Here is a 12267-nt window from a genome sequence, read left to right on the forward strand (position 1 = left end):
ATGCATCAAGTTAAAAAAAAAATTCTGCCGTTACAACCACTTTAATTAGTAGGATACTATTCACTAGCTAAACCAAAAACAGAAACGTATTAATACTAGCTACTAGAACCTGGTCAGTATCTTATGTGTAACCCTATATCAAGTTAAGTGCCAAAACAGAGCCTAAAACACTTGAGATGGGTAAAGGTGTAAACATCAATTAAGTATAAATGAGGGCCCATAATGATACAAATGAAGCTATCACATAACACAAGACAGGTGTGTAAGCAGGTTTACAAATACAATTATGTGTAGGCAAATTGCTAATGTAACAGGTACTCAGATGACTAGTCTTAATGGAACACTCGGTATAGTTTGGCTGCAGTCTTTGTTCTCATAAAACATTACACTTAGATGGATAAAAATTAAGAGGACACAAATGGGCAAGTTAAAGTAAACACAGGAAAACAAACAACCAAAATGATTCCACTTCCTTCCCTAATTCAGCCTAGGTCTTGCAATGTGAACACTAAATATTTTGTAGCCCAATTTCAACATCACTTAAAGCGGGAGTTCACCCAATGATGTTTTTTTTTCTCTTTTCCCCTTAGCTTCATGCTCGTTTTGTCTAGGGGAATCGGCTAGTTGTTTTAAAATATGAGCCGTACTTACCGTTTTCGAGATGCATCTTCTCCGTCGCTTCCGGGTATGGGTCTTCGGGAGCGGGCGTTCCTTCTTGATTGACAGTCTTCCTAGAGGCTTCCGACGGTCGCATCCATCGCGTCACTAGTAGCCGAAAGAAGCCGAACGTCGGTGCGGCTCTATACTGCGCACCGACGTTCGGCTTCTTTCGGAAAATCATGATGCGATGGATGCGACCGTCGGAAGCCTCTCGGAAGACTGTCAATCAAAATAGGAACGCCCAGTCCCGCAGCCCATACCCGGAAGCGGCGGAGAAGATGCATCTCGTAAACGGTAAGTACAGCTCATATTTTAAAACAACTAGCCAATTCCCCTAGACAAAACGAGCTAACCTAGATCAATATTAATGTATCCATTCCATTTGTGTTTTGTCATGGCCAAGGTCTATAAGAGAGGCAAGTTAGGTCGCCCTGTGCATTCTCCAGTTAAATGCAGTTAGGCCTCGGATGCCAAAACTTTTAGCAGTTATATAAAACTTATTACAACTTTTATTTTGCCTTATTAATAATTCTACTTCTGAAACTTACACCTTTACCACCCATCCTCATTATGACAACACTTCAGCTATAATCTCACTCTAGCACCATTAACACAACTATGTTTCTACCACAAGGCTGTTCTGTATACAAGTCTTCAGCTGGCTTCATGAACGGTATGAATACTGCACCCTCCCAATGTCAGTAATTGCAAATTAGTGCCAAGTGTATATTTAAAGCTCTGGGCATAAACATTTATTTTTATCAGCTAGCTTTCCCTTCTGTCAACCTCTAATCCATTCTATTAGGCTTCCCCCTTACTCTTTGAAGCCAGATATACTCTCGGGCAATGGTCAAAATCAGATACCTGCTCCCCCCCCCCACCCAAAAAAAGTGCCAAAAATAGAAGAGGGCGGCATAAAGTGGAATTTCCCCTAAGGGCGAAATTCTGATTTAACAAGCTCTCTTTTCAAACAAGCTTATATACTTGTTAAGTTGCTCATAAATGACTTGGGCTATATAAATATTTTAAAAGCAACTCCTTTGCCCTGCTCACACACGCAAATGGGGTTGTGCGTAGAAGTCATACATATGTATGTAAACAGTGATTACGACACGTGAGGTGTCAAAAAAACTATTTTCCTAATCGTACACTACAGGGCACAGAATCTTGGACGACTAGATGCCCAAAAGCAATGCAAAAAAACATTTGTTACTATGTTGCCCACTCCTAACAGGCCCACATAAAAAAAAAAAACAGAGGGCTCCAAAACTCAGAGCAGCCTGAAGCATTTTATGCCCAAAATTGGCATTAGAAAAGGCTTGAACATCTACTCTGTAAAAATTAACAAACATATGAACCAAAAACCAGGTGGCAGCCTTAAAATCTGGACGACCGATTCAAAAAGCTGAAAAGGCCCATGAAGTACTAACAGATCTGTTTGGGTGTGCACTAGCAGGGAAGGGGTGAACAGTATCCCGGGGATTATAGGCTCAAGCAATGATCAGTCTTATCCACCTGGCAATGGTGGGTCAAGACACGTCGTCACCCCTATAGTAACCCTCAGGAATGACAAAGAGAATACGATTGTCTAAAAGACACCATAGCAGAAGGATAGAAGCTCAAAGCGCATTCTGGTTAAAGTGAAAAGAATGACCGCCTTGGCAAGAGAAGGGAGCCTTCAAGCCAACGTTAAAACGCCACTATACTTTGGCTCAAAAGAAAAATTCAATCTTCTTGCTCCTAACTTCCTCCAAACTAACGTGCACTGCTTGTTCCAAACACTCGGAAGTGGGGGAAGAAGGGAAGGTTCAAGAGCTCATGAAGGATGTTACAAGGAGGTAGAAGAGTGGATGTGAATGGATTATCTAAAAGATATCTAAACCTAAATAATATCATTTAGTGTCACTCTAACCCTATGTAACACTAAGATAGGCTCTATGTAGGATTTGGCTGCTAACAGAGGAGATAGCAACAAGGAAAGCAACCATGCAAGTAAGAAAGCACTTTTTGAGATGGAATTTCCCAGACTCACAACACGTAACGTAAACATTCCAGGTGTGATGGCTGAATTTGGGAGAAGACGACTCAAGCTTTCAAGATCATAGGGAAAACTTAATCCACTAAGCCCTTCCCTCTGTATCAAGGTTTTATGGTCGAGCTGTTAGTCAGCATACGAGAAGCAGAATGGTGAATCAGTCCCTTGGACAAAAGAACTGAACAATAGAAAGGACCCACAGAGTCTGCAAGGAGTACAGCATCCTCCTGGAACAGTACAATACAAGAAGAATCCCAGGAATGCTTTCCATCTCGATCACGACAAAGGGACTTCAGAGGAGGAAAGGTAAAGATAAGGTTGACTGATCCCACACTAATTTATCCACTGCAAAACCCCAAGGATTCCTAGTATCTAACTTGTTGTGTTTCGTGTTGAACCTGGATGCGCCAGGAGGTCCACATCTGAAGTTCCCCACCTGTGACAACAGCTCAAAATACCTCTGTCTGAAGAGACCATTCTCTGGGTTCTAGATGTTAACCACTTAAGGACTAGACCAATATGCTGCTAAATGACCCAAGGGGTTTTTACAATTCGGCACTGCGTCGCTTTAACAGACAATTGCCCGGTGGTGCGACGTGGCTCCCAAAACAAAATTGGGCCTTTTTTTCCCCACAAATAGAGCTTTCTTTTGGTGGTATTTGATCACCTCTGCGGTTTTCATTTTTTGTGCTATATTTTTTCCTCAGTTTAGGCCGATACGTATTCTTATACCTATTTTTGGTAAAAAAAAAAATCGCAATAAGCGTTTATTGATTGGTTTGCGCAAAATTTATAGCGTTTACAAAATAGGGGATAGTTTTATTATTTTCTTTTTTTTTTACTACTAATGGCGGCGATCAGCGATTTTTTCCGTGACTGCGACATTATGGCGGACACTTCGGACAATTTTGACTCATTTTTGGGACCATTGTCATTTTCACAGCAAAAAATGCATTTAAATTGCATTGTTTATTGTGAAAATGACAGTTGCAGTTTGGGAGTTAACCACAGGGGGCGCTGTAGGAGTTAGGGTTCACCTAGTGTGTGTTTACAACTGTAGGGGGGTGTGGCTGTAGGTCTGACGTCATCGATCGAGTCTCCCTATAAAAAGGGATCACTCGATCGATGCAGCCGCCACAGTGAAGCACGGGGAAGCCGTGTTTACATACGGCTCTCCCCGTTCTTCAGCTCCGGGGACCGATCGCGAGGGGGACGGCTAGAAACGAATAGCCGCGCCCTCGTCCCGGATCGCTCCTGAAGCCACGGGAACTGCCGCATGTACAGGGGGGGGGGTCCCGATCGGACCCCCGACCCACGTCTAGGCAGGCACGTACAGGTACGTTGATGTGCCTGTCCGTGCCATTCTGCCGACGTAAATGTACATGCGGCAGTCCGGAAGTGGTTAAGGAGTGAGAAAAGCAGCCGGCCAGATTTCTACACCAGTAATGTGCATGGTGGTCAGGGTCAGAACAGGAAGTTCTGTTCAAGTCAGTGTCCACTCTACTGTTCTTGAGCTGCTCAACTTCTGATGCCTCCATGATGGTTGATGTAGACTGCTGCCCTGGTATTGCATAATGGAATTCTGGTTGGATGACCTTGTAGTCAGGGGTCCAGCATTGAAGAGACAACCAGAATTGCCCTGCATTCCAGGACATTTATCAGAAGTCGAGCTTCCTTTGACAACCAAGTCCCTTGCACTGAGGGGGTATCAAGATTCCTCCCCAGCCAGACAGGCTAGCATTCATTCCATCAAGGTGGCAGACAGAGGCTTATGCCTAATACACACTAGCAGAGCTCAGATGGAGCAGTTGTACCATCTATCCAATGTCAGTACAGCAATCTACCCTGCTGTGCACTATTGTGTTCTGACAAGGGCACTAACCACACATTGTTAATACAGCATCTCGGACCTGAGCTGTCCAACCGCTGGACTTGCACAAAAAAAAACGTAGTGTGTGTCACGGAACTGCTTCTCACAATCCACTTGAGTGCTTCCGTCAGTATACCGCTTCCTCCAGTCTGAACATCGATAGCCATTATTATAGCCACCTATTGCAATCAATAACTAGACAGGACTCGTTTGCTGCAAAACTGGAACACTATTTGAAACTCAGACACATACTTTTATATCACACAGGAGGACATCCCCTCCCAATCATATTACCCTAACAATACAAACCTTAACAGAGAAGAGCATCGTGAATGACAGCCTTTGTTTACTATAGCCGACTTTGATTGGTCACAGTGATCACATGGTACAGGGCCAATCATGGTGGCCCTGTACCCAAGACATGTGATCCGCTGTGACAGCAATTACAGAGTGTGCCACAGCCTGCCCCTGAGAGTGCACAAGCTTCAAGACTTATGTGCACATCCTCCTGGATCGTTGCCTGATCCATTCACATCAAACCCAGTGAAACAAAGAATCAAACACCCCTATCCCAGTCTCTAAAACACAATTTCAGGTAATGCAGATGAACCTATCAATATGTATTTGAATTGTGGTAGGTTCTGTTCCCCAATTTGCCCTCAAGACAATAACATTATTATCGATTATGAGTGAATAAGCAGTTATACTGCAAATCTGTACCTGTAATATAGCAACTTCGTTCCTTAGCTGGCTTTCCTGCTTAGTAGGAAAACGCAGTTTATCTATTATTTTTATTGCCACATCTCGGCCTGTCTTCCGATGCTTTCCTGAAATTAAGGAACACATATTTACAAATAGATCAGTGAGCCATTTTTGAACAATCTAGTTATTACTTAATTGGTGTAATATAGGCAAAATATTTTTGGCAGTGGGTGTAAATCATACCTCCATATACAATACCAAACTGTCCTGATCCAAGAACCTCATCTGGAAAAATCTGATATACAGAACTAATATCCTATGGACAAAGCAAACAGAACATTTTGCATTATTAAAACTTTGAGTAGGCAACATAAATATGCTCATAAAAATACTATTTAAAGCTAAACTCTAGGAATTCAGCCACTTTGTACAATGTTCTGGATTACTAGTGGCTAGGAACAAAAAGGTGCATGTCACCTCATGCACTTATTACTTTTATTTACAACTAACATTTTTACAGAGCACCAGAAGCATAGCCATTAGGCCTCTGGACCTTTTGGTCTGAGATCCAGCAGTTGCTATGCCTGGCCCCTCCCCACCTCCTGCCCGATCACAGAGTGCTTTATATTATGTAAACACATTCACACATCATAAAGGCTTCTGTGAATGGGCAGCAGAGGGAAGGGGACGGTAGAGAAGCTATGTGCAGCATCTCCCCTGTCAGAGCCCTGGAAGCGTAGGGATTGCTGTACTACCGGAGCTCCATAAAACTGTCAGGTGTAAGTTAAAGAGAAGTCTATAGGGTGATATGCACCTTACTAGACTCACCTCATGGTATGCCAGCATTGGCCAAACAGATGAAACCCCTACAACCCCTTTACAAGAAGATCTCAAATGCAGAAGGGTGGGACCTGTGTCCCTTAATGATCTCCAAGAAAAAGATTTTATGATAATAAAAAACACTGGCCCAGATTCAAAAAGCAATTGCGTCTGCGTAACCATAGTTACGCAGCGCAATTGCTTACTTGCGCCGGCGTTTCGAATGCTCCTGATTTAGGTACCTCGTTACGCCGACTGCAGCCTAAGATATGACTAGCATAAGGCTCTTATGTCAGTCATATCGTAGGCTGCATTCTTGCGATGGCCGCTAGGGGGCGTTCCCGTAGTGGTCAGCGTATAGTATGCAAATTGCATACTAACGCCGATTCACTACCCTACGCGAGCCCTGCGTACGCAGTTTACATTGTTTCCGTTCGTCGGGTTTCGCGTAAGGCTGCTCCTGCTATTAGCAGGGGCAGCCAATGCTACGTATACCCGTCGTTTCTGCGTCGCAAAGTTTAAATTTTACTTCGTTTGCGTAAGTGAATCGTGAATGGCGCTGGACGCCATTTACGTTCACTTTGAAGCAAATGACGTCCTTGCGACATCATTTGCCGCAATGCACGTCGGGAAAGTTTCCCGACGGAGCATGCGCACTACGTTCGGCGCGGGAACGCGCCTAATTTAAATGATCCACGCCCCCTACGGGATCATTTAAATTACGCGCCCTTACCCCGGGCATTTTTGAGGAGCGCCCGCGCAAATTACGGGGCTACTGCGTCGTGAATGAAGCGTAGCGCAGATAATTCGCGGGGGCGCAGGGCAAAAACGAGACGATGCGCCTCCGTAAGAAGTGCGCAGCGGTACCTGAATCTGGCCCACTGTTTTCATATTCATTCATTAAGGGACATAGGATCAACTGTAAATCAGGAATGAACAGTACACTAGGTGTCTGGGGAATGCCACACTTGAAGCCCAGCGCTCACAGGTCTTATTCCAAGTGGTCATCATATCCAAGGGCATAATCCCAGGGAGTCTTCAGAGACTCATTTACACCTGAGACTGTGCTACTGTTCTGAATCTGTAGAGCACCTTGCGGGTAACAAACTAGTACACCAGATGTCTGGGACATCACATGCAGAATCCAGTCACAGCGTGGACCAGGTTAGGTCTCCAAGGAAACACAAAGCATTAGCTGATCAAGATAGCTGCATAAGAAGCTCAGCAGAAAAACAATAAATCTTGTATGAAGAAAAATAATCTTGGTTTAAAAAATGTTTAGTAAAAAAAAAAAAAAAGGTTCAACTTTTCTCTGTAAAAGTAATAGAGATTTTTTTTATTTCTTTTTTATTTACTACAGCACTAAAGATTTAGAGATCAGGATAAGCAGGGCTACATGCGTGACTTCTCTGGCCGGAGAGAACAGTACACACCAAATTTGACGTTTGTGTCAACAAAAGGCTCAAATTCCTAATCTTTAGTCACACTGTTCACATTGTAAATAGGTGATGGATCTTGGTTAGAAGTACATACCACATTTTCTTGCACCTGGCAGTTAGACACGGAGATGCTGGTGGAAACATCACCTACAAGAAAAACATAGGTAACATGATGCACACATTAAATTCAGCAATTACTTTTTCAATGCATGCCAAAATAACTAAACTTACCAATGCCAGCCTAATTATTAAGTGCAGGAAAATAAGTATAGGAACATACTGTTCACAAAGGACTGTGTTGCCACTGGCCATATCAACTTGAAGGGTATAAGAAGGTAGTTAGGAGGTCTCCAATATCTCTGCAGCAATATTGTTACTGTTGGGGGGGGGGGGTACTTTAACAACAATCTTATGCTTACAACACAGGTCCATTTGGAAATTGGATAAGCAAAAGACACTAAAGGCTGAATATTATACTCTTAGATTGCGACACTAACATGAGTTTTTGGTTTTTACAAGCATATACTGTTTATTATGTGCTCACACACAGCAATGCTGGTCTATTTTGGGAAAAATACATAAGTAACAGAAACAAACAAACATGGCAGACCATAAATGACCCCAATCTGATAGTCTAGTGGTAACTAGCATAATCTACTGGTTGTCACCGACAGTCACTTGCCTTGCCTGAAACTTACCAGCAGACTATGAATTGTGCATTGTGTTCCCATTAAAGGGCATCTCCAATGCAAATCAATCATTTTGTCTCTTCTGTGTAAGGCATCTGGGAACTTTGAGGTAGCGCGCACACACGCCGAAAGCTCACAGTGTCATGCTAGAGCAGTGATGGCGAACCTTGGCACCCCAGATGTTTTGGAACTACATTTCCCATGATGCTCATGCACGCTGCAGTGTAGTGGAGCATCATGGGAAATGTAGTTCCAAAACATCTGGGGTGCCAAGGTTCGCCATCACTGTGCTAGAGCATTTACCTTGAAAAAAAACCCAACAAAATAGGTGGATGCTGTATATCATATTCCAAAATGCTGCCATTTTCTACCATAGAGTGTACTCAATAGCTAAAAAGGAGCTAGACTTTTTGCAGCATTTTCAGAATAGAAAATATATTTTTCATTTAAATTCCACAAATTTTAAAATCCATCTCAAAGAGACTTAAAAAATTGATTCCGTAAACACATTTCAAGCTGTGTAATGTACGGGTTACAGTTCCAAAACACCTGTACATCCAAATACCAAGACCCTTATCATTGGGTTTCTCAGTCCTCTCCACTTATTCTGTATAGGTCACATGGTGCTGGAATTCATAGGTCAATATTTGCGTTCATCTGGAAACAATATAGCAATTCCATGAATATACTGTATGTACGTAATATATGAAGATTTCAAACATTGAAACTAGAGATACATGGTTATATCAGGATTACATATAAATGAAGAATACATATTGTTTGGAGAATTTGGTGTTTCCCCATCTAACTGCATCATTCCTCAGAGTATCGGATTTTATGTCTTTTATACAGTACCCAACTCACATTTTTTTTAAATATTTTATTATCTTATAATCGTGAAACTCCCACCACCATGCTTGACTGTAGGCAAGACACAATTGTCTTTTTACTCCTCACCTGGTTGCCACCACACACGCTTGACACCATCTGAACCAAATAAGTTTATCTTGGTCTCATCAGACCACAGGACATGGTTTCAGTAATCCATTGCCTTAGGCCGCGTACACACAGGCAAACATGTACGATGAAACCGGTCCGCCGGACCGTTTTCACCGTACATGTCTGCCCGGGGATTTCTGTACGATGGCTGTACTAACCATCGTACAGAAATCCGCGCGTAAACAATACGCGGGACGTGTCCGCGCCGTCGCCGCGACGATGACGGGGCGACGTGGGCGGGCCTGCCAGTTAAATGCTTCCACGCATGCGTCGAAGTCATTCGACGCATGCGAGGGATGGCGGGCGCTCGGACATGTACGGTAGGTCTGTACAGATGACCGAACATGTCCGAGCGGGCAGGACTCCAGCGGACTGTTTAAAAACAAGTCCAGAAATATTTGCCCGCTGGGAAAAGGCCCGGTGGGCAAATGTTTGCTGAAATCCTGTCTGCTCGGGCCTACACACGACCGAACATGTCTGCTGAAACTGGTCCGCGGACGAGTTTCAGCAGACATGTTCGGTCGTCTGTACGGCCCATTAGTCTACTTGTCTTCAGCAAACTGTTTGCAGGTTTTTTTTGTGCAGCATCTTTAGAAGAGGCTTCCTTCTGGGACGACAGCCATGCAGACCAATTTGATGCAATGTGCGGCATATGGTCTAAGCACCGACAGGCTATATATACACACACACACCTAGGGGATGGTGGATTGCTTTTACCATTTTTCTGTAAATGTTTAAAAAATAATATATATATATATATATATATATATATATATATATATATATATATATATATATTATATTTGTAATAAAATTCGATCATAACATTGGTGTTGTCTATGGGGCACCAAGACAGTCCATTTACATAGTTTTCCAATTGGACATGTAGTAATAATATATGGTAAACCCCTTTGTTAATTTCAGAAAATAATTTGGCATTAGTCTGCTTCACATACATATAAAATGTAATAAAAAAAATCAGCATACCATGCCAATTATACAGAGTGATGGGAACCTTTTTATTAAACCCACTTGCACACAATTTTGATGTAGACAATTATAATAACGTTATTGTTCTATATGGGATGTGATTTTTGTAAGAGGTATTCCTTTATAAAGAAAACCATGTCAACATAGTGTGTATATACAGCAGGTAAAATAAGTATTGAACACACCACCATTTCCCTTGGTAAATATATTTCTAAAGGCGCTATTGACATTACATTTTCACCAGGTCAGCAACAACCAGGGTTGTTTTTTTTTTTTTTTTTTTTTTTTTTTAAGACCGAGTACCGATACTTTTCCTTAAGTACTCGCTGGTACCAATTACCACTACCTATTCTTACTTTTTTTTTACTTGCCACTGTAACTTTTTTTTGATCAATGTTATTGCTATTACAAGGGATGAACAATGCCCCTTATAATAGCATGGGCCGTGAAAGGTTCTCTTTTAGGAGAGATCTGGGGTCTATTAGACCCCAAACCTCTCCTCTGGCCTTCAATGCAGCTGATCATGCAGATTGGTGTGCCCACTACACTACCTGATACCCACACCGACCTACTCGATTCCCACTTCCTGCACTACTCACACCCGCACAGGTACAATGCAGATCGGTGGTATTTGCTTACCTCTCCATGGCTACCATGATCGTCCAACTGAGTAGGCTCTCCCTACTGTTCTGGAGTCCAGCCACCCAGCTGCTCCTCAGTATCCCCTGGCCTACTGAGAGCGTTAACCGCCGTATGCTCATCACCATGAACGGCCCCTCCCCTTTCACCGTTCTCACACACACACACAATCTTGGGGGACAGGCTGTACCACAGGAGTCCCTGGGGGGGAATATCTAGGATATGCCTAATCGGAAGAGGTAGGGAGCTGGTGGAGTCAATTGGCCACAACACCCAGCACACTTGGGATGGCATTGTTGACAGACTCGGCACAGCACAGTAATAACTTTGCACCCACCCACGCTACGCCACTGCCGGTGGGCCCCCTTCCACAGCACGACCACGGGCAAGCTGACCAAACTACCGCTAGGAGAACACTCTGAAGCTGGAGGGAGAGAAAGGAGGCGGGGAAGGTACCCGGTAGGGCTAGTGGGAGGGAAAGGAGGAGGTGGGGGAAGGGAAGTCCCACTGACAGCTGAAACGTCATCGGTTGTCAAGGACGCAGCTGCCCTGCTCCTAAAAAAAACAATTGCTGGAATTCTTTGGTATACTTTCCTGCTGTCAGTGGGAAAATCACACCGACAGTAAAAAAAAGACGAACCTAAAAGGTATCGGTTTCTAGTATGGCGCATTTGCACGAGTACTGATACTCGTGCAAATGCTTAGTTTCGGCATTGATACCAGTATCGGTGCAACCCTAGTAACACCCATGTAATCCATACATACAAAGAAACCAAAACAAATAAGTTCAGACATTAAGTCATGTGTAATAAAATGGAATGACACAGGGGAAAGGTATTGAACAACCTTTCCTATTTGTGTTTGTCTACTGTGGCTTGTCAATAAATACGTCAATTGTTTAAGAGCAACGACCGGCGTGCGGATCATCTTTTCCTCATTATTCTACGCAGCCAGCGACTGTGGATCGAGCACCCGGGAGCTCTGCTTTCCATGTGATGTATGGGTAGTAGCACTGACTTTTTTGTTTATATTCAAGGTATTGAACACGCCATTGAACACATACTTTGTACAAAATCCTTTGTTGGTAATGACAGTTTCAATGCTTATATGGAGAAACTCGTGCGATGCTCAGGTTTGGTTTTGGCCCATCCTTTCAGAGTCTTCAACGCAAAGGTTTTGTGACCCTCTTCTATGAACTCTGATCTTTAGTTCTTTCCATAGATTTTTTTATTGGATTCAAATCAGGCAACTGGCTGGGCCATTCTAACAGCCGTTTTCTTTTCTTGAAAACCAATTGAGTTTCTTGGCTTTGTTTTTGGGATCATTGTCTTGCGGAAATGTCCACCCTTGTTTCATCTTCATCACCCTGGTAGATGGCAGCAGATTTTTATCAAAAAATTTCTTGGTACATTTTACCATTTATCC

At 43.1% G+C, this 12267-nt stretch overlaps 1 protein-coding gene across 2 annotated transcripts in view; it reads right to left on the reverse strand.

Annotated features, from left to right (window-relative positions):
• PRKD1 (protein kinase D1) overlaps positions 1 to 12267 on the reverse strand; it is a 184601-nt gene that overhangs the window by 14926 nt on the left and 157408 nt on the right. For both annotated transcript variants that reach the window (XM_040333901.1, XM_040333902.1), the window contains exons 10-12: positions 7620 to 7672; positions 5511 to 5583; positions 5286 to 5392 (exon numbers count right to left, since the gene is read on the reverse strand). In XM_040333901.1, coding sequence (XP_040189835.1) covers positions 5286 to 5392; positions 5511 to 5583; positions 7620 to 7672 — 233 coding nt within the window. The remainder of the gene's footprint in view (positions 1 to 5285; positions 5393 to 5510; positions 5584 to 7619; positions 7673 to 12267) is intronic.

Source organism: Rana temporaria, chromosome 13, assembly GCF_905171775.1.
Source record: "Rana temporaria chromosome 13, aRanTem1.1, whole genome shotgun sequence".
Taxonomy (NCBI): Eukaryota; Metazoa; Chordata; class Amphibia; order Anura; family Ranidae; genus Rana; species Rana temporaria.